The 26,903-nt window shown below is 40.9% G+C and overlaps 1 protein-coding gene across 3 annotated transcripts in view; it reads right to left on the bottom strand.

Annotated features, from left to right (window-relative positions):
• The window catches only part of PROX1 (prospero homeobox 1), a 51,876-nt gene extending 25,241 nt beyond the window's left edge, over positions 1-26,635 (bottom strand). For 2 of the 3 annotated variants that reach the window (XM_058539842.1, XM_058539844.1), the window contains exons 1-5: positions 26,213-26,635; positions 25,976-26,081; positions 16,499-18,290; positions 9,480-9,587; positions 3,424-3,618 (exon numbers count right to left, since the gene is read on the bottom strand). In XM_058539842.1, the coding sequence (XP_058395825.1) occupies positions 3,424-3,618; positions 9,480-9,587; positions 16,499-18,223 (2,028 nt within the window). In that variant the 5' untranslated portion in view covers positions 18,224-18,290; positions 25,976-26,081; positions 26,213-26,635. Of the gene's footprint in view, positions 1-3,423; positions 3,619-9,479; positions 9,588-16,498; positions 18,291-25,385; positions 25,459-25,975; positions 26,082-26,212 lie in introns of those variants that run through there. The other variant, XM_058539843.1, reaches the window with a different exon arrangement.
• Positions 26,636-26,903: the final 268 nt, after the last annotated feature.

The following is a 26,903-nucleotide window of genomic DNA, read 5'->3' as shown; positions in this document are numbered from 1 at the left end:
GTCTTCTTCCACATTCCCTGGGTCTTCTCAAGCTCTCACCACCCTAAGTCTGAATGCTGTGCCAAGAATCTTGGCAATTGTGTAAACCGATACAAAAGGCAGAACAAGTTCTCCTGTCACTCAGAAGGTCCTGACTCATACAGGCCGGGAAACACAGGGTCTAGAAGAGGAGAGAGAGTCAAGCCACTCCCTCTTTGCTAGTGATAAACCTTCCCCATCTGCTTTATTTTCCTGTAGGCCAGGGGTCAGCAACCACTCTAGCCTTGAGAGCCATCAGCAGCAGGGGCTGGAGGGGGATGGTGCTAAGCAGTGACAGAGGTGCCACCAGCACGCTGTGACAGAGGCAGAGATGGAGCAGAAAGCTGATAAAAGACAAGGAGTTAGAGAAGAGAAAGAAGGAAGAAGAAGGTCGTAGTGAAGGAGGGAAAGCATTAGCCTCATTCTCCCTTGCTCTACCTGTCCCCACCCATTTAGAATTACTTTAAAAACAGTATAAATCTTTAGGCAAACTGAAGTTTTTCTTGTATTGATATCCATATCATTATTATTGCTCACATTAAATAATATTGGTAAAACACTTAGAATAGTATCCAGGACAGAGTAAACAGTCAATAAATCTTAGCTATTTTATTATTGCTACAAACAACTGATTGGGAAATTTAAAAATGTAATCAATGAGATGTATTATTATTTGACCAGCTAATACTTGGTTCAGTTAATATATTCCTTTGAACTAACTGGATCTTTGAGCATCACGTAGACACAACCTCCGAGTCTCTCTACCATACTCCATCTCTGCTTAAAAATTAAAAAAGAAACAAGCTATATAGTTCTATACTTTCCCAGCCTCTTCACTTGCTCGTATGAGACTGCATATTCATTTGACTTGATCTTAAGAGGAGAAACTTAAAGACAAAAGCGAAGCGGTGCACACAATAGCAGTGGAGGTACTCAGCTGCCAGGTCTACTGTTGGCTCACAGCCATGGCCCACACCGGTAAAGCTACAACGATAAGACCAGTGGCTTTTTAAGCATCTCACTTAAGCACTGACCTCCATGCACAAAGGCACAGAAAAGAAGGGATCATCTCATCTGAAGCTTTTGTTAGCAAATGCACCAAACTGAGAGGCTAAATTAAAAACTATTTAGTAATAATAGGATCATCTGTGGCAGTGGGTATGTGTATGTGCATATATATGTGTGAGTGTGGGAGTGGAGGGGGCAGGGTAGAATCCACGCTCTTGCTTCTTTCTTACCATATTTCCAGAAAGAGCCTAGTTTTTACTGAAGGAGGAATAAGATCCAGAATAGACCAATAACTTGTCTGAAGTCACATGAGAAGTGACAATATTGCTCCCCGGGCCCCATACTCCTTGCACTGAAGCAGTCTTAAAATAGACACTGCAGATAAAGGAGAGGTGGCCTGGCTGGAAGTGGATATGATTCACAAAGAGAGAAATATCAGATGTTAATCATATTAAAGGAGGATTTAGATGATGCTAAATGGAGCAGCTTGTTGGGTACCTCTTGATGCCAGCCATCCCCCGTTTCTGCCATTTGCACCATGAGTAAGGGATTAAATTCTAACCAGGTAAGGTTTAAATAACCCTAAAAATCCTAATGTGCACTGTAAGGATTTGTCCTCTCAAGTATGTCACACGGCAAAAATGCAGAACTCATCCCATGAATCTTGGGCAATTCTTTTATGAAGCTTCATGCACGCTGCCAAATGAATATTTGTCATAATAAACTGCAAACAGTTCACTAGCACACAGCCAAATTCTCTTTGCGTAAAGTTAGAGCAATAGACTTATGAGAAAAAGGGAGAAAAAGAGATGAAGCTCTTAATAAGATTTCTTTAAAACGTTTAGCCATAGTCATATTCTTCAGCTTTAAATGAAATCTGCTCGTGTTCTGTCAATATAGTAAACCAGTGCTGTTACAACAGAGACTTGAAAACAATGAAGCAGTACAAGAAGGATCCCCACTTTTAATGTGTTCAGCCAAAGAAAAACTTTGTTTATAACGCATTTGGCAAGAAAAATATGTTGGTCTTGGGTAGCAGAGAGAAGTCGGTGGTCTGCAGTATAACCATCCAAACTTTCAAGGGAAAACCATGACTTCCTCACTGCTAAAATTCCACATTCAGTTCTTTATAAGCCACCATAACTGATCTGCCCTGCTAAGAACAGTGGGAGAAGGGCCCAAACAGGGATGAGCACGCAGGGAGGACAGTGGGGGTCAGGTCCTTTTATTGACAAGGCCAGACCAAGGTGTCCCTCTCTCCAAAGTTGAGAACTTCTTGGGCATTTCTGGGTACCTATCTATGTGAGGAAAGCAAGAATATTAACCCAAGATCCCTGCATGAGCAGATGTGGGAGAAAAAATTCATACCCTTGAGATCATACAAGAAAAGGACCAACTTTGTCAAGCCACAGCCTGTCTACTCTCATCATCAGGGGGTTCAGCCTGCAGAACTCTTGCCACATTCCCACCTCCAACTATTGTTGCTTCAGCCAGCAGGGCTCAGCAAAATGCCTTTGTGAGATTTGCTCCCAGAATCTGCCTCTGGGAGATTCGCTAGTGTTGTCTCATAGAGAGTCATCAGGTTGCAATGAAAAATGTTTGCTGAGGCACCACATTAGCCAGTAAAGAAATGCCTTACTCATAGCCACACTTCTCTCACTGTTGCATCGATATTGCTTTCTGGGAATCGTCTACACTGCTTTGTGTGTATCTAGAATATGCATGTTGTAGATATATATAAGTGTGTATGAGTGTCTGAACAAGGAGCAGCATGCTTATGAAGCTACACATAAGCAAAACAAACACACAAGTCTCTCCTCCAAAAAGAACAAAAACAGAAACAAAATAAAAGATGTTGATGGTTCTCTTGTAATAAGTACTTAGTAAATTTTCATATCATTTCTTCCATAAAGGAAATAAACGCTGATTAAAGTTAGAAACCATGGAATCAACCCCCATCAACACTTCTAGACTCTTTTAGAAAACAGCTCTTGCAGCAACCATTGCACACAGCATATGTCAGCTCAATCGACATGCCAGAACCTAAATATGAAAACGGCCTACTGGAGCAGGGACCTCTTCTCTGGAGGGAATCACTGTGTGTGTGTTCCTTGCTGCCATTTTCTTGGGATTCTCCAGGTCCCTTTTTTGTGGCCCGGGTCTTCCATGCGAGCAGCAGAGCCAGGGAATGGGAAAGGAAATGGAAATGAGTCGGCCCCCCAGGACTCTGACGGGAACCAAGGGGAGCTCCTCACTACACCTCTGCCTCTTACCCTACTGGGGGATGCTTCTGTGAGATACTCAGGCAAAAAACAGATTTGGGGGCATTTCTAAAGAAAATAAGTTTTTTTTAAAAAAGAAAAAGGAGATGACCAAAAAATAAAGATGAGTTCCTACCTCAAAGTCATTTGCTTTATTGTAGTGCATGTTCAGAGCCCTGTACAGCTCACAGTCTCTGGTTATAGACAGCTCTTCAGTACTGGTGACTCCATCGTTGATGGCTTGACGCGCGTACTTCTCCATCTGAATGTAGTAAAACTCACGGAAATTGCTAAACCACTTGATGAGCTGAGAGGTAATGCATCTGTTGAACTGTTAAATTTAAACGTTAAAAACGATAAGAACATCGCCATCTTCTTCATTTATTCTTTAAGCATTTGAAGCATTTCTAAAGTTCCCCTCCCCTCCTTACTTGGAAAGGTATCTTTTTAAGTCCACCAAAATGATGGCACGAGAGGCAAGAGCAATGACATCCTTACAGGATATTATAAAACCTATGAGCGATGGAAATCACATCATGACCCTGCACATTTCAAGTGGAAAACTCACATTCTAAATCTGATTTTCCTTAAGCCAAATATCTTATTTTAAACATTGTTCTTCATCTTTCAATAGAACAAACTGCATTTGTATACTTGATGGAAATTCATTCAAGCCATAGAATCCCGAGAAGAGTTGTTACTTTGAAGTACCAGAGATGATGGGCCACCTGACTTCACCACTAGCATGTTTTATTTTTTTTTAAATGGGGGCTTGTGTCACCACATGACAGCCTCACTCAATGCTGGAAAACGGCTTTCACATAAAAGGGGAGGAATCTGGCATTTGCTTAATCTTTGGTAATACGTGATCCCCATGGCCATCCAGCTATGATTCCATTTAATGTTTGCACCGGTACTCACGTCTGGTGCAGTCTGGTCAGACCCCTGTGCCTGTTCACACGCTTCCTACAGCCAGTATTGGATAAGACCCATGCCTCCTTTCATTGGAGTCTATGCTGTTTGGGAGGTGTGGTTAAGACACAGTACACAGATGGCATAGACAGAATCTTGATTACATTTTTTTTAAATGCCAAGTTACTATAACATGATTAGGCTTTAAAACTTTGTTTACCAAGGTTTCCCGATGACCTTTTAAATGAAGATGTCTTCCTGGATTCACTGCAAATGATACCATTCTTATTGACAGTCCCCTGTTCACGTAAAGGACAGATGCATCTCAACTTGCCAAGTCAAAACCAATAAATCCATAGCTTTATATCAGGCAGGCTGACAGACAACCCCCTGCCTTTTGTCATCACAGGCATTCCCTTCCCTGGGCCCCCAGAAAAAGATGTACATTCATCAAAAATCAACAAAGACCACTTATCAAACACTGGCCATGAGAACATCCAGACTCCAACAAGATGACAGCTAAAGTGTGTATTGGGGCTGTAATTACTACACAGAAAGTTGTTTCTATCCTGGCAAAGATAATAAATGAATGAAAATTTATGGCAGAGAATGGAAGTAACAAGGAAACAGAAGCAGGGAGACTGGTGTTTCCCCCAAAAGGCCAACTTGCATCATAATTGCCATGGAGTTGCAAGGGCCCTTACAGATAATTGACCAGAAAATGATTAAGTCATCAGCAAATCGCTTCTGCTTGCAAGAGTTCAAACATGTACTTAACCTATCCAAGAATTATATTTTCACTCTGTGTGTCTGCTCTGTCTCTATTCAGCCTTGCGGGGAACCCGATTAAAAAGACAACTGAAGGACCCCCGTTATCTGATCTTCTGGTTGCCGATTTCAATAGAACTTAAACCCATTACGATTTGCTGAACTTGGAGTTCTTTCCATTTTATCTCAGCAGTAAAATACACTGTCCAAATTTCCAGACACTGAGATAAGGACTACAGGCCCCCGTGACGGCTTACTGTTCCTTTTTAATTCTTTTAGAATAAGAAACAAAACATTACAAAATGATAGCAGGCTGTGCACTGGGGAATGAAAATTGCTTTGACATGGAGATTAGGCTTCTGCATTGTTACAAGACATTGTCTCATATGGACAAGAGTACTGTAGAGGAAAAAAATAGCGGGTATTTTTTTTTTTCTAGAATGGTCATGAATGACCTAATGGGGGAGGACAAAAAAGTAAGTGCACTTGCCATTATTTAGGAATGGGACATAAAGGGAGATTTAAAGCTTATTGTTAGAGAATGGAAATACCAGAGAGAAAGAATGGGCAAAAACAACAGACTCCCCAAACATGAGACAAGTGAAATGACCAGCACAACAGCTTGAAGAACGGGGCTTCCCTCCACCAGAAGCGAACTGAAATTTGTTCGGTTTTAGTTGCTGGCTAAAAGCAAAGGCAGGCCCCCTCTTTTCCAGATATTCACATCGGGGGAGAAAAAGTGTTAAACTTTAAAGAGTTAATTTCCCCGGTTCTGTAGTGGCTTACAAGAAAAGGTTCAATTGTTCTATAAAGGAAAGCTCTGTAGTGTGTTAATGTGTTACTGCAAAAACTAATCGCTACAATAAAGAGGCTGTGTTTCCACAGTGTACGAGTCTCTGTGACTTTGATTAATGCTTCCCACGGGACATCTCAGCCTCAATATGGGCTGAAGAAACTTCCTAAATATTCAATGAGCATGGTCAAAAGATGTATAAAACAAATCAATCTGACACCTTAATCTGGCTAGGCAGCAGTTGACTCAAGGGGTGGAGGGAATGAGATACATCATTTAACACTGCCGGCTTGAAAAGCTGTGAGCGTCTGTTCTTCAAAGCTAAAATGACACTGAATCTGTTGTACTTAGTGGTCTAAGAGTTATTAGTTTATACATTAAAATTAGCACCCAGTAGTGCACAGGAAGACGATGGGGCCCATGGATTCTTGACACCTCTCTCACATTTGCCTCCTTGCCCTTCTCGAAGGATCTGAAGCCCTGATGAGCTGAGCTTGTGGTCTGGCTAAATGTCATGGTGAAGGAACTAAGTTGGACTCTCTGTGAGGACGTGGAACTTTGTTTAGAGTCTTACTCTAAGAGTTAAACTAAGTTGGCCCTGGTTTCATCCTTCATATACATCATCACTGTAGAAGAACTTCTCACCAAACCAATGTCTCTGAATTGTAGAGCATGTCCTCCTACCTCTTTCTTTCCAAAGTAATTTAAAAGCATTCGCCTCCTACCCAAATGGAAGTTACTTGGGGAGAGTGAAGTGCTGTGTCTATTCCTAAGGAAAAATACAAAGGAGGGCGGATCACCCTGGCTGGCCTGGCCTTCTGGAGCTGGTTGGAGGATTAATGCAGTCTAGCACTATCTTCCAACTGTGTCTTTGATGACACCGAGACTACGCCTTATGCACAAAACAAAATATTTTCCGCTCACGTTGTTTCTCCTGGTTTTCTACTTGCAAAACTAACGTCTGATCACTACTTGAGACAAAAGCACTTTATGATTTCGAAAGGTACCTTTGGCTAGAATTACGAATTTTCTCTTGGATGAATGCGGCCACAATGAAGTACAGGCTTGCGTCATTGTGGCAAGTATTACTTGGTCCACAGACACATGAACACGTCTTTTTCAAGATATATGATGCAGGGTTTCATTTCTGATAAAACCCTAAGGTCCTTTCCCCAATTTCTATGGATGTCTCAATTCTGTAGTGGTTTCTTGAATCCAGACTGAAATAAAATTTTGGGTTGTTTATTCATATATAGAGAAACATCTAGTTATTTCAGCCTTGCAAATAAGTATCCACATTTACATATCTAGATATAGATTTGTGTGTGTATACATATACACACACACCATAAATACAGCATAATATACATATACATGTGTATGAGTATATGCATTGTCAACATTCAAACTCTGGATTTTCCTTAATATTAAAAAAATCCAAGAATGTTCTGCCATTGTTTTCCAGAAAGTTTCTGGAACATCTTGCCTGGACTATCCTTCCCTTTCTATGCATGACTTTCTACTATCATCACTGTAAGCTCAGGGAATACAAATTCATTTATTACTAGTCAAAGAAAAAACATAATTAGGAAAGTTAAAAATGTATAATTCATTCCAAAACTAAAAGAGAAATGACCTTCGGAGATTTTCTGTGTTGCATTATATGCCCTACTGTTTCCCCTCCATTAGAGTGGATAATTGGGAGTTAACCAGACTCACGTATACTTTAACAGCCTTCTCTCCCAGTATGGATAGAGTATAATCTGAACATTAGTGCTTTTTTAAATAAAATATTCACCCAGGTATTTGTTATTTACATAGAGTGATTATTTGCAAAGCTGAATGACTAGATATATTCTAAAGGAATGGGAGCAATTTCTTGTCAGTTTACATTCCACAGTATTTATAAAGCTACAGATCAACAATCTCCCCCCTTGCCCCTCCCCCCACCACACACACACGCGCACACACACACAAAAACATGAATGTTTCTAATATTTACATCTACTATTGGGTAGTGGTGCTGGCTCAGAATGGCTGCTGCTTTCCACCCTGCAGGTGGCTGCATTTCAATGGTAGGTGAGGGATCCCTATGTATGCAGTTTGTAAAGCTCTTTGGCCTCCTTCTGGATGAAAGGTGCTATATAAATAATATAAAGTATTGTCATTATTATATCATAACACTGCAGATCATTACACTAAGAGGAGTGAAGGAGGTCACATGGACACCCACACCCACACACACGTGTGCACAATAACACTTTTCTCCCTTTCCACCCCGTCCCCCTCCTAGAACTAAAGTGTTGGGAGGATTCCCTGGGAGAAGAACTTTGCCAGGTTCTACTGGGCTCTAGAAGCTGGCTGGTCCTCAAGCAGTTGACAAATTCTCTTCAATTTGTTTGTTTTAGATGGTCTCCCACAAAGTCCAAACCCTTTTCTTGGCCTCCTGTGTCACTCAGCCTTTTTTGTGCTTAATGATTCTTAACCGGCCATGTAAGTGACTGCCTCTCTGTGCCCTCCCAATCCTGCCCCGTGTGTTGGCACTGAATGAGGAGAAAACATGCCTTCCACTTAAGGAGCTCAGCCAGAGAAGGAGAAAGATAAAAGGGTGAAGTTGATACACAATTCAAAAGCAAACAGGAGGGAAAACAGAACTTTTCTTATAAGGCCAAATAAAACATCAGCGAAGGAAACTGAAATGAGTTGGCCTGCGAAAGGGGCCCAGGAAGCAACTTGGGCATTGGGCACAAAACACACTGCGTGGAGGGGAGCCGCGGAGGCACAAGCATATTTTGGCAGCTCCTGAGTTCTCAGTGGCAGAAATAAGAACTTGTACATATGGGGGTGGGCAGCAGAGGGTGGGGGACAAAGCACCCAGCCCTAATAAACTAATCTGAGTTAATGTAATGTTTATCAAATTCCTTGGATAATGATACCATGCGTGTCATTACCATCATCAAAACCCAATCTATGTTTTAAAAAGTTACAGATGATTAACACAACATCAAGTTGATGCAAACAATTACTTAAAACCCACACACAGACACACACACACTCACACACACACACACAGAACCAGGAGGTCCCCGTATTCTGTAGAATGAGGGAGGCTGCAGCTGTAGGCCGACAGCTTTCATATCCTCATTTGAATAATGTGTCCTGAATCTGTCACTTTATTCATTCTCCTTATGCTCAGTGTACTCCACATCAACAACAAATTAAGTTGTAAATAAGAGACAATCATCACTTTTGTTTTTAAGCAGCTACTGCATAGAGAATTTCAATGTACGCTTCTTTTCGACAGGGGGAAAAAGAGGTGCTAGAGTTTGCTTTCATAAGCACAAATATGGGGAAACCAACAGAAACAAAAACAGAAACAGTTGACTGTTGCTGAGGGGAGGGAAAAAAACACTCTTTAAAGCACATCCATCCAGTACCAGCTGAAATTTCTTCCAAGAAACTACTAAGGCATATAAAGACCGAGGCTAAGTTTCCCCGACTACACTGGAAACCCATGCGTCTTATTAATCTCAGTCCTTTGGTCTTAAGATGCAAGGGGCATCTTTACTTGGCACAGCTTTAGACAAAAGGACAAGCGCTTTAAATCAATTACAACACAGGTATGTTAATGAATGGATCCCACACTCATCTCCATTAACTTCCAAGAGTTCAAATCACCACCACAAGCATGGAAAAGGAATAATTCAAAATGTCCCTACCTTCACATCGGAGAAGTAGGTCTTCAGCATATTGGAGCTGGGATAACGGGTATAAAAGAACATGAGCTTTGCTTTCTTCAAGTGATTGGGTGACAATCCTTCCTGCATGTAGGATGCAATCGGTTAAGGAAAACATTTCTTTGAACACAAAGACCTACCACCCCTCCCCTCAAGAGTCCGGAGACCCACCAAGCAGCAGTGGGAATTCTCGAAGGTAAATGGCACTGGCCTTGGCATCTATCGCTAACTTGCTGCCGCTTGCTCAAAATGACCACTGCCTGTCAGAAACTGCCAAATGTAACGGTGAGGATGCACAATTTAGTTGCAGAATCTTGGCTACTTCGTGGCGATGATGGCAAAACCTTCCCCCTATGTGAGGTCCTATCTATACGTTTACTTGTTGCTAAGGAGACAAATGCACCAAGATGTACTGCACAACTCCTTTATCATGAGAGTTTTTTTCTCCTTCACAATTACAGTTGTTTGTTCTCTGCACGCTCTGCAGTTTACATCAAATTATTATACTAATGTATGTGAAAATATAAAATGCATTATTTTGAACACAGGCAAGCTTCACATTTTACCCTTTAGTGCTAATCTAGTGGAGCATCTTGACTCACTTTCTTCCTATCTTATTATTATATCTTTTTAATTGTTTCCTTTTAAATAATAGCTAAAACTTGGGAGGGGTAGTTTTGGCACAGAGAGAACAGGGAGGGGGTGTCCCTTTTGTTAAAGCAACGATCCAAAACCAAATACAATTTGCCTCTCCTGGATTTATAGTTAACTCCTTTGAGAGTGGCACAGTGGTTGGGGCTAACCAATCAATAAATGTGGGTTAGCAGATCAATAAACGGCCACTTACCCAAAATAAGAAGGCCTATTTATCTGGAAACATCATTACCTTTTAGATCTGTAAACAGCAGCAACTAAAACAGTTCCCAAGAGAATGTGAGGCTAACCATAACAATCCAGGCTTCCTGATTCTCCCCCAGATTCTTGGCACTCCTCAGCAGACTCGGAGCTGGGATGGCTCTGGTCACATCTGTGCCGCAGCCTGGCCCTGCCATTTCCTCAGCAAATTAATGGCTTTATAATTTATCAGAAATGAAGATGCACGTGGAGAAAATCAATGTGGTCCCCCACAAGGTCAATTAAGGGTCCTTCCTAGAAGCTTCTCTAAGGATTTTCTCTTAAAAGAGAGTCTGAGAAAAACAAGACAAAAAATAAAAGAATACGTGCATGTGTTTGTGCTTGCATGCACACACAACACACACACACACACACACACACACGCTTGCACGTGCACACACACACTTTGCTACCCAAGAAAAATTCCACACCTTATGCAGAGAGGTCAAATAAACACAGCTATTTAGGAAAGGTAAAGGTTTCCAAATGACCTCCATGAGGTACAGCGCGACCAATCTTAGGAACAGAGGGAAACCAGAAAGTTACCAGAGAAGCATAATCAAATCAATATTGATAAGCTCTTGACTACATATAACAGGGTGTTTTACCGAATATTCTACTGAGAATTCGATCAATTAGCATTCCCTTCAATATCACGCAAATTTTTAAAAGATCACCTTGGTTTGTAACTAGAAAAGTTAAATATTGTGCTTTTTCTTTTCACTGAAAATAAACACTGAAGAAAGACATTTTGATTTCATATCTGTAAGCCAAAGCAGCTTAACTGAACTTGTGTTTTTGTTTGAGATCCTTAATGATTACAAAGACGATAATTTATGACTGACATACTTCTTGTGCCAAGGAAAAGAGCTGAAAGACCCTCCAGTAACCTCCATTAGACTGATAGAGAAGACTAAAGGAACCGGCACACTTCAGGACCATCTGTCCAAATGGATAAGTGAAATAATAGTTGCAAGCTGTCTCCTATTGCCTCGTGATAAGAGTTTTAGGCAAGTCCAAACTTTGACAAGCATTCTCAGATCTGGGTTCTAATCTTTTCTTTCAGACGGCTACATAAAAACAACCTCGTACATTTAATTATTAGCGAGGAAAAGTCCCAAATCTTTTAAAATTTGGGCTCATACAAAAACAATTGTTTTGCTGTGGTTCTCAGCGAGTTATAGAGCTACCAAAACTTCCTGAAGCTTTCCAATACATTTAAACTGGGCTAAGATGTTTGTGTTCTTTTTATTTAAAAAACAAAGCAAACTATCCATTTTATTTGATCAGGATGTAGAGGCTTTTTATTTCATGACAAAATTATTCTAATTTGAATTTCTCAAGTTCATTTCTGCTTTAAAGTGTTTCCTGTTGGGAATACTTGGAATTGATCAGTTGAAATGGAACACAGAATAAAGCTTTATCTCTTGCTCATCATGTAATTAAGATAAAATTCCCATAAAATATATGGTTCTAATAAACTATTAAAAATAGCTAATGAAACATTTAAAAGTCAACAGTTAGATAATCCTTTTTTTCCTCCTCAAAATAAATCTGAACTGACCAATTGGTTAATTTCCCTTTTAAGTGCTTGTGCTGAAAAGCAACTGTTCTTCCAAGAAAGCACTAGCTGTTTCCAGGATACTTACACACGCACAATGACTCATGATGGAATAGATTCAGTAAACATACAGCTGTACTGAACACGAGCTAAGCTCCATTCAAGGCCAGGAAAGAAAATGAGCACAAATAAATATTAAGGAGGTCCAGGGGGGTGGGGTGAGGGGGGATGGAACGCAAACAAGATCTGTCCCGGCAGCTCATGCGGCTTTGCCTCAATTCTCTTAGCCATAGCTTTGTGAAGACAGATGACATTCAATTCTATGTGTAATGCAAAATAGACAATAACTGCTGAAACTTGAGACAGCTGCCAGGTGTAAAAAAAAAAAAAAGAAAGAAAAAGAAAAAAAAAGAAAAGATGATAAATCCATAAATTAATGAAAGACATCTGCTGGGGAATATAAAAGATCAGAGAAGGAGGGTACTGCAGCTGAACCTAAAGCGGTGTTCAAACAACCTGAGACTCGAAGTGTTGTCTGTTTACCAAGCACAATATAGCCTTACCTAAGCAGCAGCCGTGGGAGAAGCAGCAGAGGCAGCAAAAAGGCAAAGGGAAGAATAATAGGTTGTAGAGGCTGGAGGAAGAAAATTCTTTTTTTCCAATTGAACTCTGCATTGTGGCTGGAGATGTCACAAGCTGCAGTTCCGACCAAATGGATTGGGACTACTTACCTATATTTTCTACAATACTTTGAAACCCAAAGCATAGCTTTCTCCTTATGCTCTGATTTGCTGTGTTTCTAACAGGCTTGCCCCCTAGAAACCTTACATGCGGAGAAAAGATCTAAACTCTCTCATTTAATGATCGTGATCAAGCAAGCTGTTGCTCCTCTAAGAAGTTCGACAGAACTGGTGGGATGTGTAGTTGATGGGAATTTTTTAAAACATGTACTTACTTCATGATTTGGAGGAGGGTAGGAACCCAGAGTCTTTCGGTCTTTAATATACATGTTTCCCTATTAGCTAATACGGCTCGTAGAATTACTATGGTCCCACAAGACTTCTAAAAACGTAAAAGATCAACTTCTATGTATTATCTCACATTTTAGAAATTCATTTTTCAGGTATGTTTTCCAGTTGGATTTTAGTTTCAAATTACTAAATAATATTCCTTTCTAAACTTCAAGTACTTTTAACATTCTCCTAAAAGAGGAGCAGGGAAAGCTGGCTGTCACGGAGAACAGACTGGGCTTCTTCACCCGCGCATCCTAACCACCTACAACACCATTCTTGTGCTTTAATTGGGTGCATGCAAATGTCCGAGGCCCAAACAAGGCTATTTTTCTTGAGATGCAAAGAGGATGAATGACAAGGAACATCATGAAGAAAAACAATTGGCTGGCTGTTTCTTTTGGAATTTGAATAAAACTTAATATTTGATTAAATAGATTCATTTGCAAAGATACTGAACACATTTTTTGTATCCAAGACGTGAGCTCTGGGAGCAGGTGCACTGACATTCAGCTGAACACGCACACATTCTCTAGTTCCTTCCTATTAGAAGGTAGAACGACGCGGTGTGCTCTATTGCATAGAACACACATGCATGCTGAACTTAGAATGGATTTATCTGATAAAATGGTGTTCTTAATAGTTCTGGTCTTGGCTACTTTGTTCAAAGAAATAGACCATGCCCTTTGGAGTGGGAAAGAATCGTTCCTTAAGAATTAAATTATTCATTACTATTTGGAAAGCCATGAACTAAAAATAAAAACATAATAACGACAATCATAGCGGTACCATTTCATCCCATTTCTACTCATTTCTATTGATCTTTTCTAGGAACTGTACAACAGGTTCAAATATGGCCTTTTATACCTAAAACTGAAGTAAGACATCACTCACTGTGACTCCCAGAGATTTCTTTAAACTAAAAGCTTGAGAGTTTGACCTACACACCAGCAGGTAAATCAAGGGAAGAACTCATTGCCATACAAGGATGGAGAAATGAGAAAAGTGGATCCAGTCTCCTAATAGACACTCAGATCCTCACTGGCTTCAGAATTGTGTGGACTACAGAAAAGGTTACTTATCTCTATCTTCTTCCTGAGAAATAGTATATCCATGAGATAAATGACTAAAAGTGCAATGTAGTAGAGGGGAAAGAGAAATAAACAGAAGATAGAGGCCAGAAGGTGGAAAATGAAATCATTAATTGTAACAAGAGGCCAAAATTATTTAGCTACATGAAAGAAACAACTCCAGATGTAAGCAACTAACATTTCACAGGAACATAGTTGTTTCCAAACCATCACCGTTCAACAGAATCTTATACTGGTAGGAGAGGGAAGTTATTCATCTGAAGAAGCAGCAACTATATTCTCTTTAAAGCCTTTGACACGTACAGAAATAAAAGGAACTTCTTTCAATTCAAATCCTCAAAATTCCTCAGGAGATTTAGAGAGAATGAGACCATAAGCATAGCCAACACTTAAAGCAACCTAAAAGATTTTTTTTTCCTAGAAGACCAAACTTAAAAAAAGAAAAGCACAGGCATAATTATCTGGTTACAATGAAAAGTCTAATTAATAAAAAAAAAAACATCAAAAAAAAACACATCATTTGGATCTTGAGTTTCAGAGTTTAGAGCAGACTTAGGACTTTGAAACCTGGCTTCAAATATTCACCAAAACAGCCATGTCCATTTCCTGTGTGTGTGTGTGTGTGTGTGTGTGTGTGAGAGAGAGCGAGCGAGCGAGAGAGAGAGAGAACCAACTCACCATCACTACTACTGGCTTTAAAATGAAGTAAGGGATCTCTGAGGAGCAATGGTGACCAGCCCTGGACATTAGCCTGGTATGAACATCAGAAGATGCTCTTCTTGCAAAGGGCAAAAAACCATTCAAGCCATTGTGTCTTCTCACTTGGCCTCTCTCACCACCAACAGCTATATTCCAATCATTCTGATCAATGTTTATTGCCTGCTTATAATGTGTGAGGCATAGTGCTTGGTCCAGCTTTGATTTATGATTGGTGAGTTAAATTTTAGATTTTTGAAAGGTGGAAGTTACATCAGCAACCAAACCAAGACTCAACTTCTATTTATATATCTAAGTCCTCAATGTCTTTCTCTTTCTTTCTCTCGTGACATTATTTTCTTCCTCACTGTGGAAAGAAATTCTGTGTTTAACCGCCCAAGCGCGTTTCACACTTGTCTCATACTTGTGAGACGTACTTCCATTCACCTTATCAGAAATCTTCACTACTATCCTGAGAGCTGTCTGGAAGGACGACCTTCGCTACCTAGGAAAACACATTTCCACCATAGCAGGGACTTCACACTTACGTGGCAGCTTCTGGAGTGGGTTTAGATACTAAAATGTCAATCTCTAGTCATCAAGACGATTGCTCAAAATCCTCAATTTAGCAACAGCTGACCTAATTGCTAAATTTTATATCCATCTGGAAATTTATTGTAAAAGAAACACGCTTCTACCTGCCCCCAAATGCTACTATTCTACTACCCCAAAACATCAACCACCACAAGATTTTAAAAGATTTACTGAAAGGACCAATTTACAGAGAAAAAAAATCGTCAGTTTAAAATAGCTAGAGTTCAGGACAGGTCTAATAAAAAATATAACCAGCATCTCTACATAAAAGTCAGGTTCAAAATATAAAAGAGTCATAAAAAGAGCCATTTTTTAAGTTGAATACAGCTGAGTTTTATATTTAATTGTGCTCTCTCGCTTTCCAAAATAATTTGCTTTGTGTATGTTAGGACAAAAGATTTCTGTGTATGGCTGAACAGAGGTTAATCATGCATAGAGCCAGCTGCACCAGACCCAAAGAACAGACCTTGGGTGAACGAGAGAGAGACCGATGCCGTCTGAATAAATCAGTACCTGTATATTTCCCTCAAAAACCATGTCTCACTTAAAGATTAAAGAGAGAATCTAACCCCACCCACATCCATCTTTCTCCCACCGCAGCCTCCCACCAGTAAAGTGCTCTCCATAAGACTTAATCAGGCCTTCTTTAAACGGACCAGGAGACTTGTAGACGGTTTTAAGGGAGAATTCTTCTTATGGAATCTTAGGGATCTGAAAACTGACTTTTCTCTTTACTCCATTATAGAACTTACTATCTTTGAAAATATATATCTGATAGAATTTCAATATTACAATGAGATTTTTTTTCCATCTCTGAACCTACTCTTTAAAAAAAAAAGGATAAGAAGGTACTATGAAGAACAGCAGAAAAAACACTGCTGAAAAAGCACATATTCAATACCAGCTCTCTGAGGCAATTAACAACTTGTGAAAGTTGCAAAGATGTTGGTTTCCCGTGAAGCTTTTGTGCAATCAGAAGTGCCACACGCATGTTGATAAAAGCTGAATGATAGGATGATTACTCTGAATAATAGGAAAGATTGCATTCCTAAGAAGATACTAATCTATGTTACTCTATATATTGTGTAAACCTGACCTTTTGGGAAGCCTTTTTTGTTTTGTTTTGTTTTCCTTGAGGGGAAAATAAAAGGATATTGCACTTCCCGAATAAGGTGAGATTTCGGACATGTCTTGAAGATCGCCACACTCAGACTTGATGAGAGACAAGGAGAGCCCTTCTGCGGTGCTGGGTGGGTGTGCTGGTGAACAAGGATGGTGGCTCAGGTGGTGGGATGACATCTTGGTCCTCAGACTCGTTGTCTCCCTAGTTAAGTCTAAGGATTCAGGAGAGGCTCTGTCTTTTCCCGAGAAGGAGCTGGAGGGAGCACCTAATGGACTCTGAAATGGGTAGGCCATCAAGGGGAGGGGGAAAGGGTGGCGGAAGGTGGACGTGGTGAAGCCTGCGGTGGCAGAGAGAGGCGACTGGTGCAGGGGCTGGTGGTGGCCGCCAGCGGGGGCGCCGGAGGCAGACTGGTCAGATGAGTTTTTGCGGACAACCAGGGGCAGTGCTTCCGTCTGGTCTGTGGAACTGGGCATCTGCACATTGCCAAAGGTGTCCAGGGGGTTCGGAATGATGACGTCGCCAAAGCACTGCAGGCGCTGGTTGGCGGTGTGGAAATTGTGGTTTTCCCCATTGACTGCAAATCTGGCCTGGGGGATCTGGAGAGGTGGGAAGACCTGAGGAACCTGGCGGGAGGGTTTGGCCGAAAAGACTTTGACCACAGTGTCCACAACTTGCGACATGGCAGTGTTCAGTTCCTGTTTCAAGGTCTCGGCCAAATGTTTGCCTTCTGGCTGTAAGGAGTTTGGCCCGTGATCTCTTTCTTTGTTGCTGCCTTCTCGCTTCGGCTTGTTTTCAGCCATTTCCTGCTCCCTGATCAGGGCTCGGGCTCTGTCAATGAACTGTCCTGGGTCTAGCTCGCACATCTCGTTATCTGACCTCCCCACGGAGTCCTGGGCCCTCCCCTCCAGGATCTCCGAGCGCATGCTGTCTTCAGACAGGTTACCATCTTCATCATTTTCAGAATCAGTGCTGTCATAGATTTGGTAGAACTTTTCCTGCAGCTGGCGCAGCTGTTTCTGCATGTCCTCCAGCTGCTGTTTCAGCTGTCGGCGCTCCTCTCGCTTCTGCTCTTTGCGGGCTGAAACCAGCTGCTGGAAACTCTGTTGCTGCTGCTGGGGCAGCTTCTGCTTGCGTTTGTTTTCTCTGTAACTTTCTCGGGGACTCACAGACTGCGGGGCCATCTCTCTTTCATTTTCATTGCCCCTTAATGCCACACTGGGGGAATGGCTCATACCCCGAATTATATTCTCAACCCGGGCACGCTTTGCTCTCAGGTGCTCGTCACATAGGCGATCCATGTCAAACTGGCTCACAGTAGGCCTGCCAAAAGGGGAAAGACACTCAGGGGGGCTGTCTCTTGAAGAGTTGCTGCATATATCCTCCTGATGTACTTCGGAGCCTGTACTAGAGAGACCGCTGGCTTGGAAGCTGGGCTCCGTGCCACCATTTTTGTTCATGTTATTTTTCAACAGCTGGGAAATTATGGTTGCTCCTGGAAAAGGCATCATGGCGTCTTCATACGAGTTCGCCCTCTTCAGCAGCTTGCGGAGTACATTTGACTTTTCCCCGTCTGCATGCTGCACCACTGAATACTCAACATCCTGCTCAGAACCTTGGGGATTCATGGCACTAAAAAACGTTGCTCTTGCCTTAGCAAAAAATGCAGATGCTGTCCCTACCGTCCTTTTCACTCCAATGTCAACTCTTCTCCTCTTGGTTTGCCGGCTTAAGAGGGCTGTGCTGTCATGGTCAGGCATCACTGGACAGTTATTGTGCCATCTTCAAAAGCTCGTCAGCTGGGCACAGCTCAAGAATCCCGGGACCCTGGCCAACAGAACAAAAGGACTGATGAATCATTTTCTTTAAATTTCTCCAAATTTCCTGACCTCAATCCTGAATCAAATGCAAAATGCATAGGCTCTGGGATTTATGGCGCATTACAATTATTGCAATTTATTATGCACTCTGCTCGAAATGAAACATTTTTAAATATTTCTGCTCCACTGGTTTAAGATGGATTAAGATTAAAAAAAAAAAAAAAAGCAAAAACTGCTTAAGCACCAGTAATATGATTCTCTTTCACAAATGCCTAAAATGATACTGTTTATCTTCAGAAGAAACAGTAGATTATAAGAACACAGCCTCTGACAACCAATTGATTAAATTTTGGGCATTGAGATTCATATTACAAAAGAAGATGAAAGTGATCTATACTTCTTAAGAAATAAGGTTAAATTTTGAGGCTGCGTGAAATTTGGACAAAAAATTCCATTTCTGCATTAAAATTATTGTGGTTTTAATGCTATTAGAGGAAAAAGACTCTAAAATAAATGCAAATATTTAACACACACCCTTTATTACTGAATTTTAAAATATTTTTGTCATATGCGAAATGGGAAGGAGAATGCCCCCATCAGCATCTTTCCAACATAAATGGTCAATTTAGCACTGAAATAAATGCACAAATACTCATTTCACAAGTCTGCTTATTTAGCATAGATATGCATTTTTATTAGTAAAATCACATTTGAAGATGGTATCTATTGCTATATTTTAATGTAAGTATGAGAATATTATAAATTTTCATGATGTCTTTTAATGACAAATTATTATAAAGTTGGACTTATTGCAAAAGAAGGACGTTGTCACATTTTAGAAATCAATATGTGGAACAATAAATTATTGAGTTAGGCAAGGATAAACGCATCTTCAGTACTAGTTTTCTTCTGTTAAAATCTGCCAAAATAATACTTCAAATGCCTAACACTCTTTAACATATGCCATTTGTGAATCTTATTTTTTATGCCAGACTAAAGAAAAAAAAGACTGAAAGGAGATAAATAAAGAAGAAAGAAAATAACCTCAATCAAATATGTGAGAAAGGGAAATACCTTTTCTGCATATGAACTTCCATTGTTTCTTGGGAACACAATGTAAAAAGAGAACATCCTTCCTTGCATTTCATAAAAGGCACTTGACATATTTTGTGACTTATTAACTAGTGATGCTAACCCCAAATTTTGTATAAATGTGTTACATCTTTTTGCTTATAATTAACATTTTATGAAGAAAATGAAAATATTTTTCTCACACAGGGTTTATCTAATATTAAACTTCACGTTTGCTTAACAGAGCACATCTTCACAATAACAGGGTCTATTGCCAAAGGCAGCGTGCAGTGTGTTTGGAACAGCTCCCATCTCTTTCGGTTCACCTGTAAAAACATCTACGTGCTCCCTAGGACTGCATCTGTGGCTAGTTTTAAAGAATGACTATCCATGCAAATAGGCATAATTTCAGCATGAAATAACCTGTAAAAATCAAGAAAATGCTCAATGCTTAGATGGCAACATATATTTTTTTTAAGCAACAAAGATTTCATCATGCAGTCCTTCCTCCTGGTTTCTATATGAAGATACAATATTTTAAAAAGAGCCTGTTTTAGAGTATCGTGAAAACAATAATGATGTCTCTTCATATATTTTTTGTATGCTTGAGGATAAAATACTTTCTGTATGCCTCAGAATAAAATGTCCTGAACTTGGAATGGAAACAGATCTCAATAACTTCAATAGAGGACTCAAAATCGAATTCACAATGACTGAGACCCCTCACACATTAATAATAAAACTGGTTTCAGGAATACAGAAATGCAATGACAAATATTTCACTAACACACCAGATCTGATAAATCAGGTGTAGCTGTCAGGTGAGAGAAAGAAAAAGGAGAGAGTGAGACAAAAGAGAAAAAGGATGAATTATTTCAAAGCTCAGAAAGACTTGCATATTGTGGGGGAGAGATCTTTGCAAGGAGGACTTTTTTGTGCATATATCAGCTTTCCAAAAATAGAGTTCATTGCCATTATTTTAAAATTTTACCTCATTTCTTTTCCTGTGCAAATCCTTTCCTCTTTAATATCACCTGAAAAGCATATGGATCTCCAATCCAAATGTTGAGCAAACTTTCTGAGGCATTTTTTCCTCCCCTGTTCACCTTAACACCCAATCTGGATTTTCCTCCTAACCATCCTTGCTGTGGGAAGACCATCTCTGCAACAGAGGCTCAGAAATGACACTCTGGTGTAAGAGATGAGCACAAGGTCATCCTCAGGCATCCTCCCTTTCCCAGCTGCCATTTACCTCTGCGTCAACTGCACTTCCTCTCCTCTAGCCTAGGTATCAACAGCTGCATCCCTGCCTCATGCCTGAGCCAAGAGGAGGGAGGGCTGTGCTCTTCCTAAGGTGGAAAGAAATGATACTTTCATCTTCAGTGGAGAGTAAGTGTTAATTAAACAGGCTTGTTGGGTCTTTTAAGAACAAAATATCTGGTAGCTTTCTCCAAATTTACCAAATTAAACTGATTTTTGCAATTCTCTTTGAACTGGTCAGCATTTTTAGATTAAATAATGATTCATTTTTGTTTTGGTCTAAGAGAATTTAAATATGTTTAGGTCTTGTTGTAAAATGTCCAGCTGAGACATAACAAATAGGACAAAACAAGTCAGGAAAATAGGAAAAATTATATAATCCAGCAAGACAAGGCATTATATTAATAGGCATGAATAAATATATTACTCCATATAGCTTAGACCTAAACTTGAGAATAAAAGTATAATAGTAGTACACGTTGGGACATAACCCATGGAGGCTATAGGCAAGATTAAATAATTATAACTGATTGACACAGTACTTTATTAGTATCATGTTTCAAAACAAGATATATATGTGAATATATTTAGCACATAAGAAAATGCATTGTTAAATGACCATAATGTAAATTAAATCACTTGAAAACATTTTCAAAGGCGTGTCTGTGATTTTGCAATTCAGAATTTAGAGAATGCTATGGAATGACTTTAACATTGATATCATCCTGTCCATTAAGGTTTTTAAAAATTCCTTTACTTCTCAACGTATGTACTAAGCCATTAAGTTTCAACTATAATTATTATTGATTCTTATTGTACTTTAATTTTAACACTAATTTTGAGTTTAACCAAGCGATATGAAACCTTTGGATCAGCACTGGGGAAGATCAATATCAGCAAGTACACAGAAAAATACTGATGTAGAACTTGAACCCAAATGTATTATTGATCAGATACACACATTCTATTCCTGTAAACTCCTCTTTAACTAATACAAAAATCTATATAGGATATTTTTTATTATTAAATATTTTGTTGTACCATTTGGCCTCTAACTACACAAATGCTTTAATAATTCCTATACAACGGATATCTTAACAGAGCAGATTCCTCCCAGAAAAAAGTAAGAACAAATATCCGGATATGATCCAGTCAGGTTTTAACTACTCCAAAAGATTCTTTATTAAATTCTGAATTGTCTGAAGAATGTCAGATATTTTATCATGGAGAATCCTAAAGAAGCTGATGATTTAACGTTAGTAGAAAAGAATTTTCAGAGAAGAGTTTCAAAGAACACTGCAGTGTGAAGTAGAAAGAGTTTAGGTGCTCTACTTTAATAAAGAAGTCATTTGGGGGAAGGGAGTGCAACTTTTACACATCCTTCTGGAGTCCAGATTCTGGACAAAGAGGTGTTCATTATGGTAATTATCCAAAGAGTTCAGACAAATCTTTTATGAGATGGGGAGTGCAAGGTTGGCATGGTTTCCTGTTTGGATTATTTAGATCATCTGTCTTTGTTGATAAAATTATTTGAAAAAATTGCTCAAGCCTACACGTTACTTCTTTTAGAAAACAACCTGTGCATGGGCCTCTAATCTACTTGGGTCAACCTGGTTATGAAATTTCAAATGGAGTATCACTAACAAAGAACATTTTAAATCCATCTGGAAATCAGTAATTAAAGGGGGAAAAATGAGATGATTTGATTTAGGTACTCCCTCCTCACCCTTCAACCAAATCACTAAGCTGTCCCCTTCACTGTACTCAAGAGTTCATTTCTGCTAATTAGCAACTTTTCATCTGGAGATGTTTCAGCTTACTATCAGGTTAAGAAAGCTTTGATGTTTATATTAAAGAACCCACTTGAATAACGTAATACTTCAATGAGCTAAGATTGTATTGTCAAAATCTTACATTAGGTTTTAAAATTTCCTATCATAATAAAGTTCTGAAGTCATAACCATTTCATTTAAAATTCCTCCATCTTATCAAAAATTCCATACATTTTTCACCTGCAAAATCAACACAGAACATTTTCTGAGACACGCCTGAAATATTCATTTCTACTTATTTAAAAAGTAATAATTCACCAAATTAATAAATAAAAGAGAGAGAGAAATAATGTCAAGAAAAAAACACTTACACTTTTTTCTTTTTGTAGAAAACTGAAATACTCTAAATGTCCTTTGAAGCTTTAGAACACACTAGGCAATAAGGTTTGAGAAATTCCTTATGTATGTGTCCTTTCCAATTTATACAGATACTTAATTAGAATCCAATAATAATATATCATGCACCATCCATCTTCGTATTATAAAATCGGTAACATTTTATAATTTCTTTTGTTAATCCTGAACCTAAAAATTCCTTGTTTTAGCAGCTGCAGATGCAAGACAACCCCTAAAATGACACAAGAAATTCATGAAAAAAGATCTATTTGTACTTTGAACAAATGAAGAGCAAGCCTGGCAACTAGCTTATGTTTTAAGAGTGCAAGTGCTACTTATAGAGGAAAGATGCTAGGAAATAAATAAAGTGAGAATAAAGATGCATGTTACGTATGCATGACTTTTTTTCCCACAAGGTGGTGATTAAACTAAACAGAATTCTGCATAATGGAGACGTAAAAATACCAATAAGTGCCAAGCACAGATAACCCCTACTAAAAATAAAGCAAATGAACATATCCATAGATGACATTTTAATTATGAAAGAACTTCAAAAGCTTCCAAGGAAAGTAGTGGAAAGGGAGACTTTGATGTTTAAGTCTAAAGAATAAATGACACATACTATCTCATTTTCACGAAACAATGATCATCACCCAAGCAACAAAACCAACCAACAAAAACCATTCACCATCTAACCTATTTCTATGCAACTCAAAAAGTAGACTGTTTAAGGACAAATTTAAAAGGTCAAGTTTTAAGAATCCAGACACCGTGCCTACGCTGAATTCTCAACATCTTCCCTCACACATCAAGCCACAGTCCTTACCCTCTTCTATTTTACCATTAAATAAATATGTCCGTGTTGTAGCGTCTGGACAGGTTAACCTGAATACTCCCCTTTCTTTTTCTTCCTCACCACACACAGTCCATTCCATTTTGAAAATACTCAGAAGTTCTTGCAAGAAACTCTTCACAGAACTGACTGCCTGCATCTTGCATCAAATAGAAAAAAGCACAGTTACCTCTCACGTACTTGAGATTTTCCTTCTCCATCAAAGTAATAACTAGGACATCTGGCACATGTCTGGTACAATGACAGGCTCATTCTACTTTATGAGAGTATTTAACATATGACTTGAAAGAGTTTATGCACATACCTATTCTTTCTGGGCTCGCTAAAAAGATAAGCTTTAACAACAGTAACACTTTCAAACTGACTTTGGTATTCTTGGCAGTTACACATACCACCCATGGCTGTCCAACACACACACACACACACACACACACACACACGACAGCTCTCACCACCCTCCAACACCATAGACCTGAGAGATAGGCATAAATTGGAGAGAAGCAAAAGAAAAGTCAATTTCCCTCCACCTGATGCCTGAAGTACTTTCAGCCGCCTCAGACAGGAGGCTGAGGCAGCCTCAGCAGCAGCCCACCAACATCCTTAAGAAAAATAAACATATACCAACTTGTCCCCCACCCCCAATCAAAGAACTCACATGGAAGGGCTCAAAACATAACAACATCCCAGTTCCCATTAGCCTGGACAATCCTATTATCCAGGGCAACCATAAATTCATAAACCTCTACAACCCTGGAGCATGCATTGTGGTCTGGAACTGAAGAGACACACACAGACACAGAGGAAATTTGCACCTGTCTTTCTTGACACAACACACCTGTCAGGCCCTGCCCATGCCCGCTCTCCTGCTAACAGACCTCTGCCTACCCAGTTTAGGAAAGGACATGATTTTTTTGTAAGGGAGGGTATAGGTGGGAGAAGAGAGAGAGAGAACAAGAGAAGAGACTTCTAGCCTTGACTTCGAGAGAAGGCCACTCCTCCGTGCTTGCCCTGTTTTTACAAGCGCAAGGAGACAACACAGACCTTCTTGGAAAAATAAAAACAAGCAGGTGAGTTCCCAGCCTTCCCCCAGGCGGAGTAGGGTTCTGGATTGCCAAGAACAGCAGTTTCACACTCCAACCTGCCTCTTTGGGCTTTATTTAAGACTGTCGCCCAACCCCTCCTCCTAGATCTTCTCTCCGCCTGTCTGGGGGACCCTCAACTTCCCAAGAAGCTGAGAAGACGCTGGAGACCTGGGAGTCGCTCGTAAGCTGCTCCCCCTTTACCGCCCCCCACCCATCCACACTCTCCACCAACGTTCAGCTTTAGCAAGAGGAGTAACTAGCTGGCACACCAGAAGAACCAACAACTTGCTAAACTGGACTTTGGGTGATGTCTCCCCCGCAACCCCGCCCACCCCCGCGTCCCCCTCCTCGTCTGTTCAGGCAAGATAGCAGCTCTTCCCGCCCTCCTCCCTATTCTCCCCAGTAACAATTACTCTCACCTCTCCTCTCCTCCCTCCCCAGTCCTCCGAACTAGGGCAAAACTGTAGGTACCACCCAGACAAGACAAGATCGAAGCAGCCCAACACCACAGACTGCCAGCGATGACTGTGAGAGTCTTCGCCTCGCATATCCGCTGCCCAAGAACATCCCCTACCCCCACCCGGACCGCGATCCTTCCGTCCTCTCGCGGCGCTCGCGCCCCAATCCCTCCACCACACGACCCCCTGAGGCTCCCGGTGCCGCCTTACCCTCCTCAACTTGACCTAGGAGGGTTCAGGTTCCTTGGAGCTCAGGAGAGGGGCGCCGCGCTCGTTTCCCGGGACCATCTCTCCACCGCACCAACCTCGATTTCAACATTTCGGCTTCGACAGCGTTTTGAGAGGAAAGTAATAGAGCGCCCCCCTCCTCCCTCTCCCCTCCTCCCCACTCCCTGGCCCTCTGCTGGGGTTAAAAAGGAGAAGTGAAAGGTATGCAAATGATAAGCAAATTGGAAGAGCCTGGAAGAAAGGCAGCTATAATAAACAAGACAAAGAGAAAGGACGTGGGGACTAGCCCAGGAGTTTTAACCCGGGGAGATGGGAAGGATGAGGCTTGGCGGAAAGCGGGGATCCAGACGAACAAAAAGCGACCCCGTCCCCGTCGCGGTCCTCTCTACTGAGAAGAGAGGGCAAAAGAAAGCAGGAAAGGAAGCAAACGCCTCCTCACACCCCAGAAACAGTACACAAAAGGTGACAAGATCAGCGACAAGTCCAGCAATACCAGCCTGCCCCCATCGCCAACACCAGCCCGAGCCAGCAGCAGGAAAGAGAAAGAAATAAAAGCCAAGCGGATCACTTACTCTTAGGAACTGGGAGGAGCGGAGCGCAGAGTTCCACCGAGGCTCCTGCTTAGAAACTGTTTAGAGGCTATTTTATTATGATTCATTTAAATAACACCATTTTCTCCTAGAAAAAAAAAATGTTTACATGGGTATGAGTAATGGGAGTCTCTTTTCTTTTCTTCTCATTCAAGAACAAGCCAGTGCAAGTGATTCTGGAAAAGGGGAGGGGACTCGCGAGGGGGAGAAGATACTTACGCGGTGCAGAGAGCAGTGGGACCGAGCCTTTTTTTTTTGCCGGCAGAGAGAGGAAAACACGCGCGCGCACACACGGTGATATCTTGCGGGTGATGAATATGATAATTGGACAAGGGCCGGTGAGTCTGTGCGAGAGCGAGCGAGCGGGGCGAGTGGGAGAGGGAGAGGGGAGAGACAGAAGAGGGTGGGGAGGAGAAAGGAGAGGAGAGAAGGGGAGAGGAGAGGAGGAAAGAGGAGAGAAGACGAGAAGGGAGGAGAAGAAAAGAGAAGGGAGGAGAAGAGGAAAAAAGAAGAGAAGAGGAGAAGAGAAGAGAAGAGAGGGGAGGAGGAAAGAAGAGGAGCTAAGAGGAGCGAAGCGGAGAGGGAGCAGGCGGACCCGGCGAGAGCTCTTTTGCGCCGCTCTGCTTTCCCCGGCTGCAATGGTGTATTATTTCAGAGCGCTCCCTCAGCTGAGGGCTCCGCTCCACAACAAGATTTACTTTAAGACACAGCTGAAGGAAACAGGAAGACTGCACGTCACAGTCTGACTGACGTACCCGGCCCCACCACCCAATCGCGAGGCGCCTTCGGATTCAAGGGGGGATAGCGAGGCAAGAGAACTTGGGAGGAAAAAAAAAATATAAAAGGGGTGGGGGTGAGGGGCTGGGAAGAGAGGAGGGGAGAGGGGCCTCGCGCTCCCCCTCCCCCGCCT

The sequence above is a fragment of the Diceros bicornis genome, chromosome 4, assembly GCF_020826845.1.
Source record: "Diceros bicornis minor isolate mBicDic1 chromosome 4, mDicBic1.mat.cur, whole genome shotgun sequence".
NCBI classification, from domain to species: Eukaryota; Metazoa; Chordata; class Mammalia; order Perissodactyla; family Rhinocerotidae; genus Diceros; species Diceros bicornis.
The sequence above is the reverse complement of the archived record's forward strand: the minus strand, read 5'-3'. Positions and strand labels throughout refer to the sequence as shown.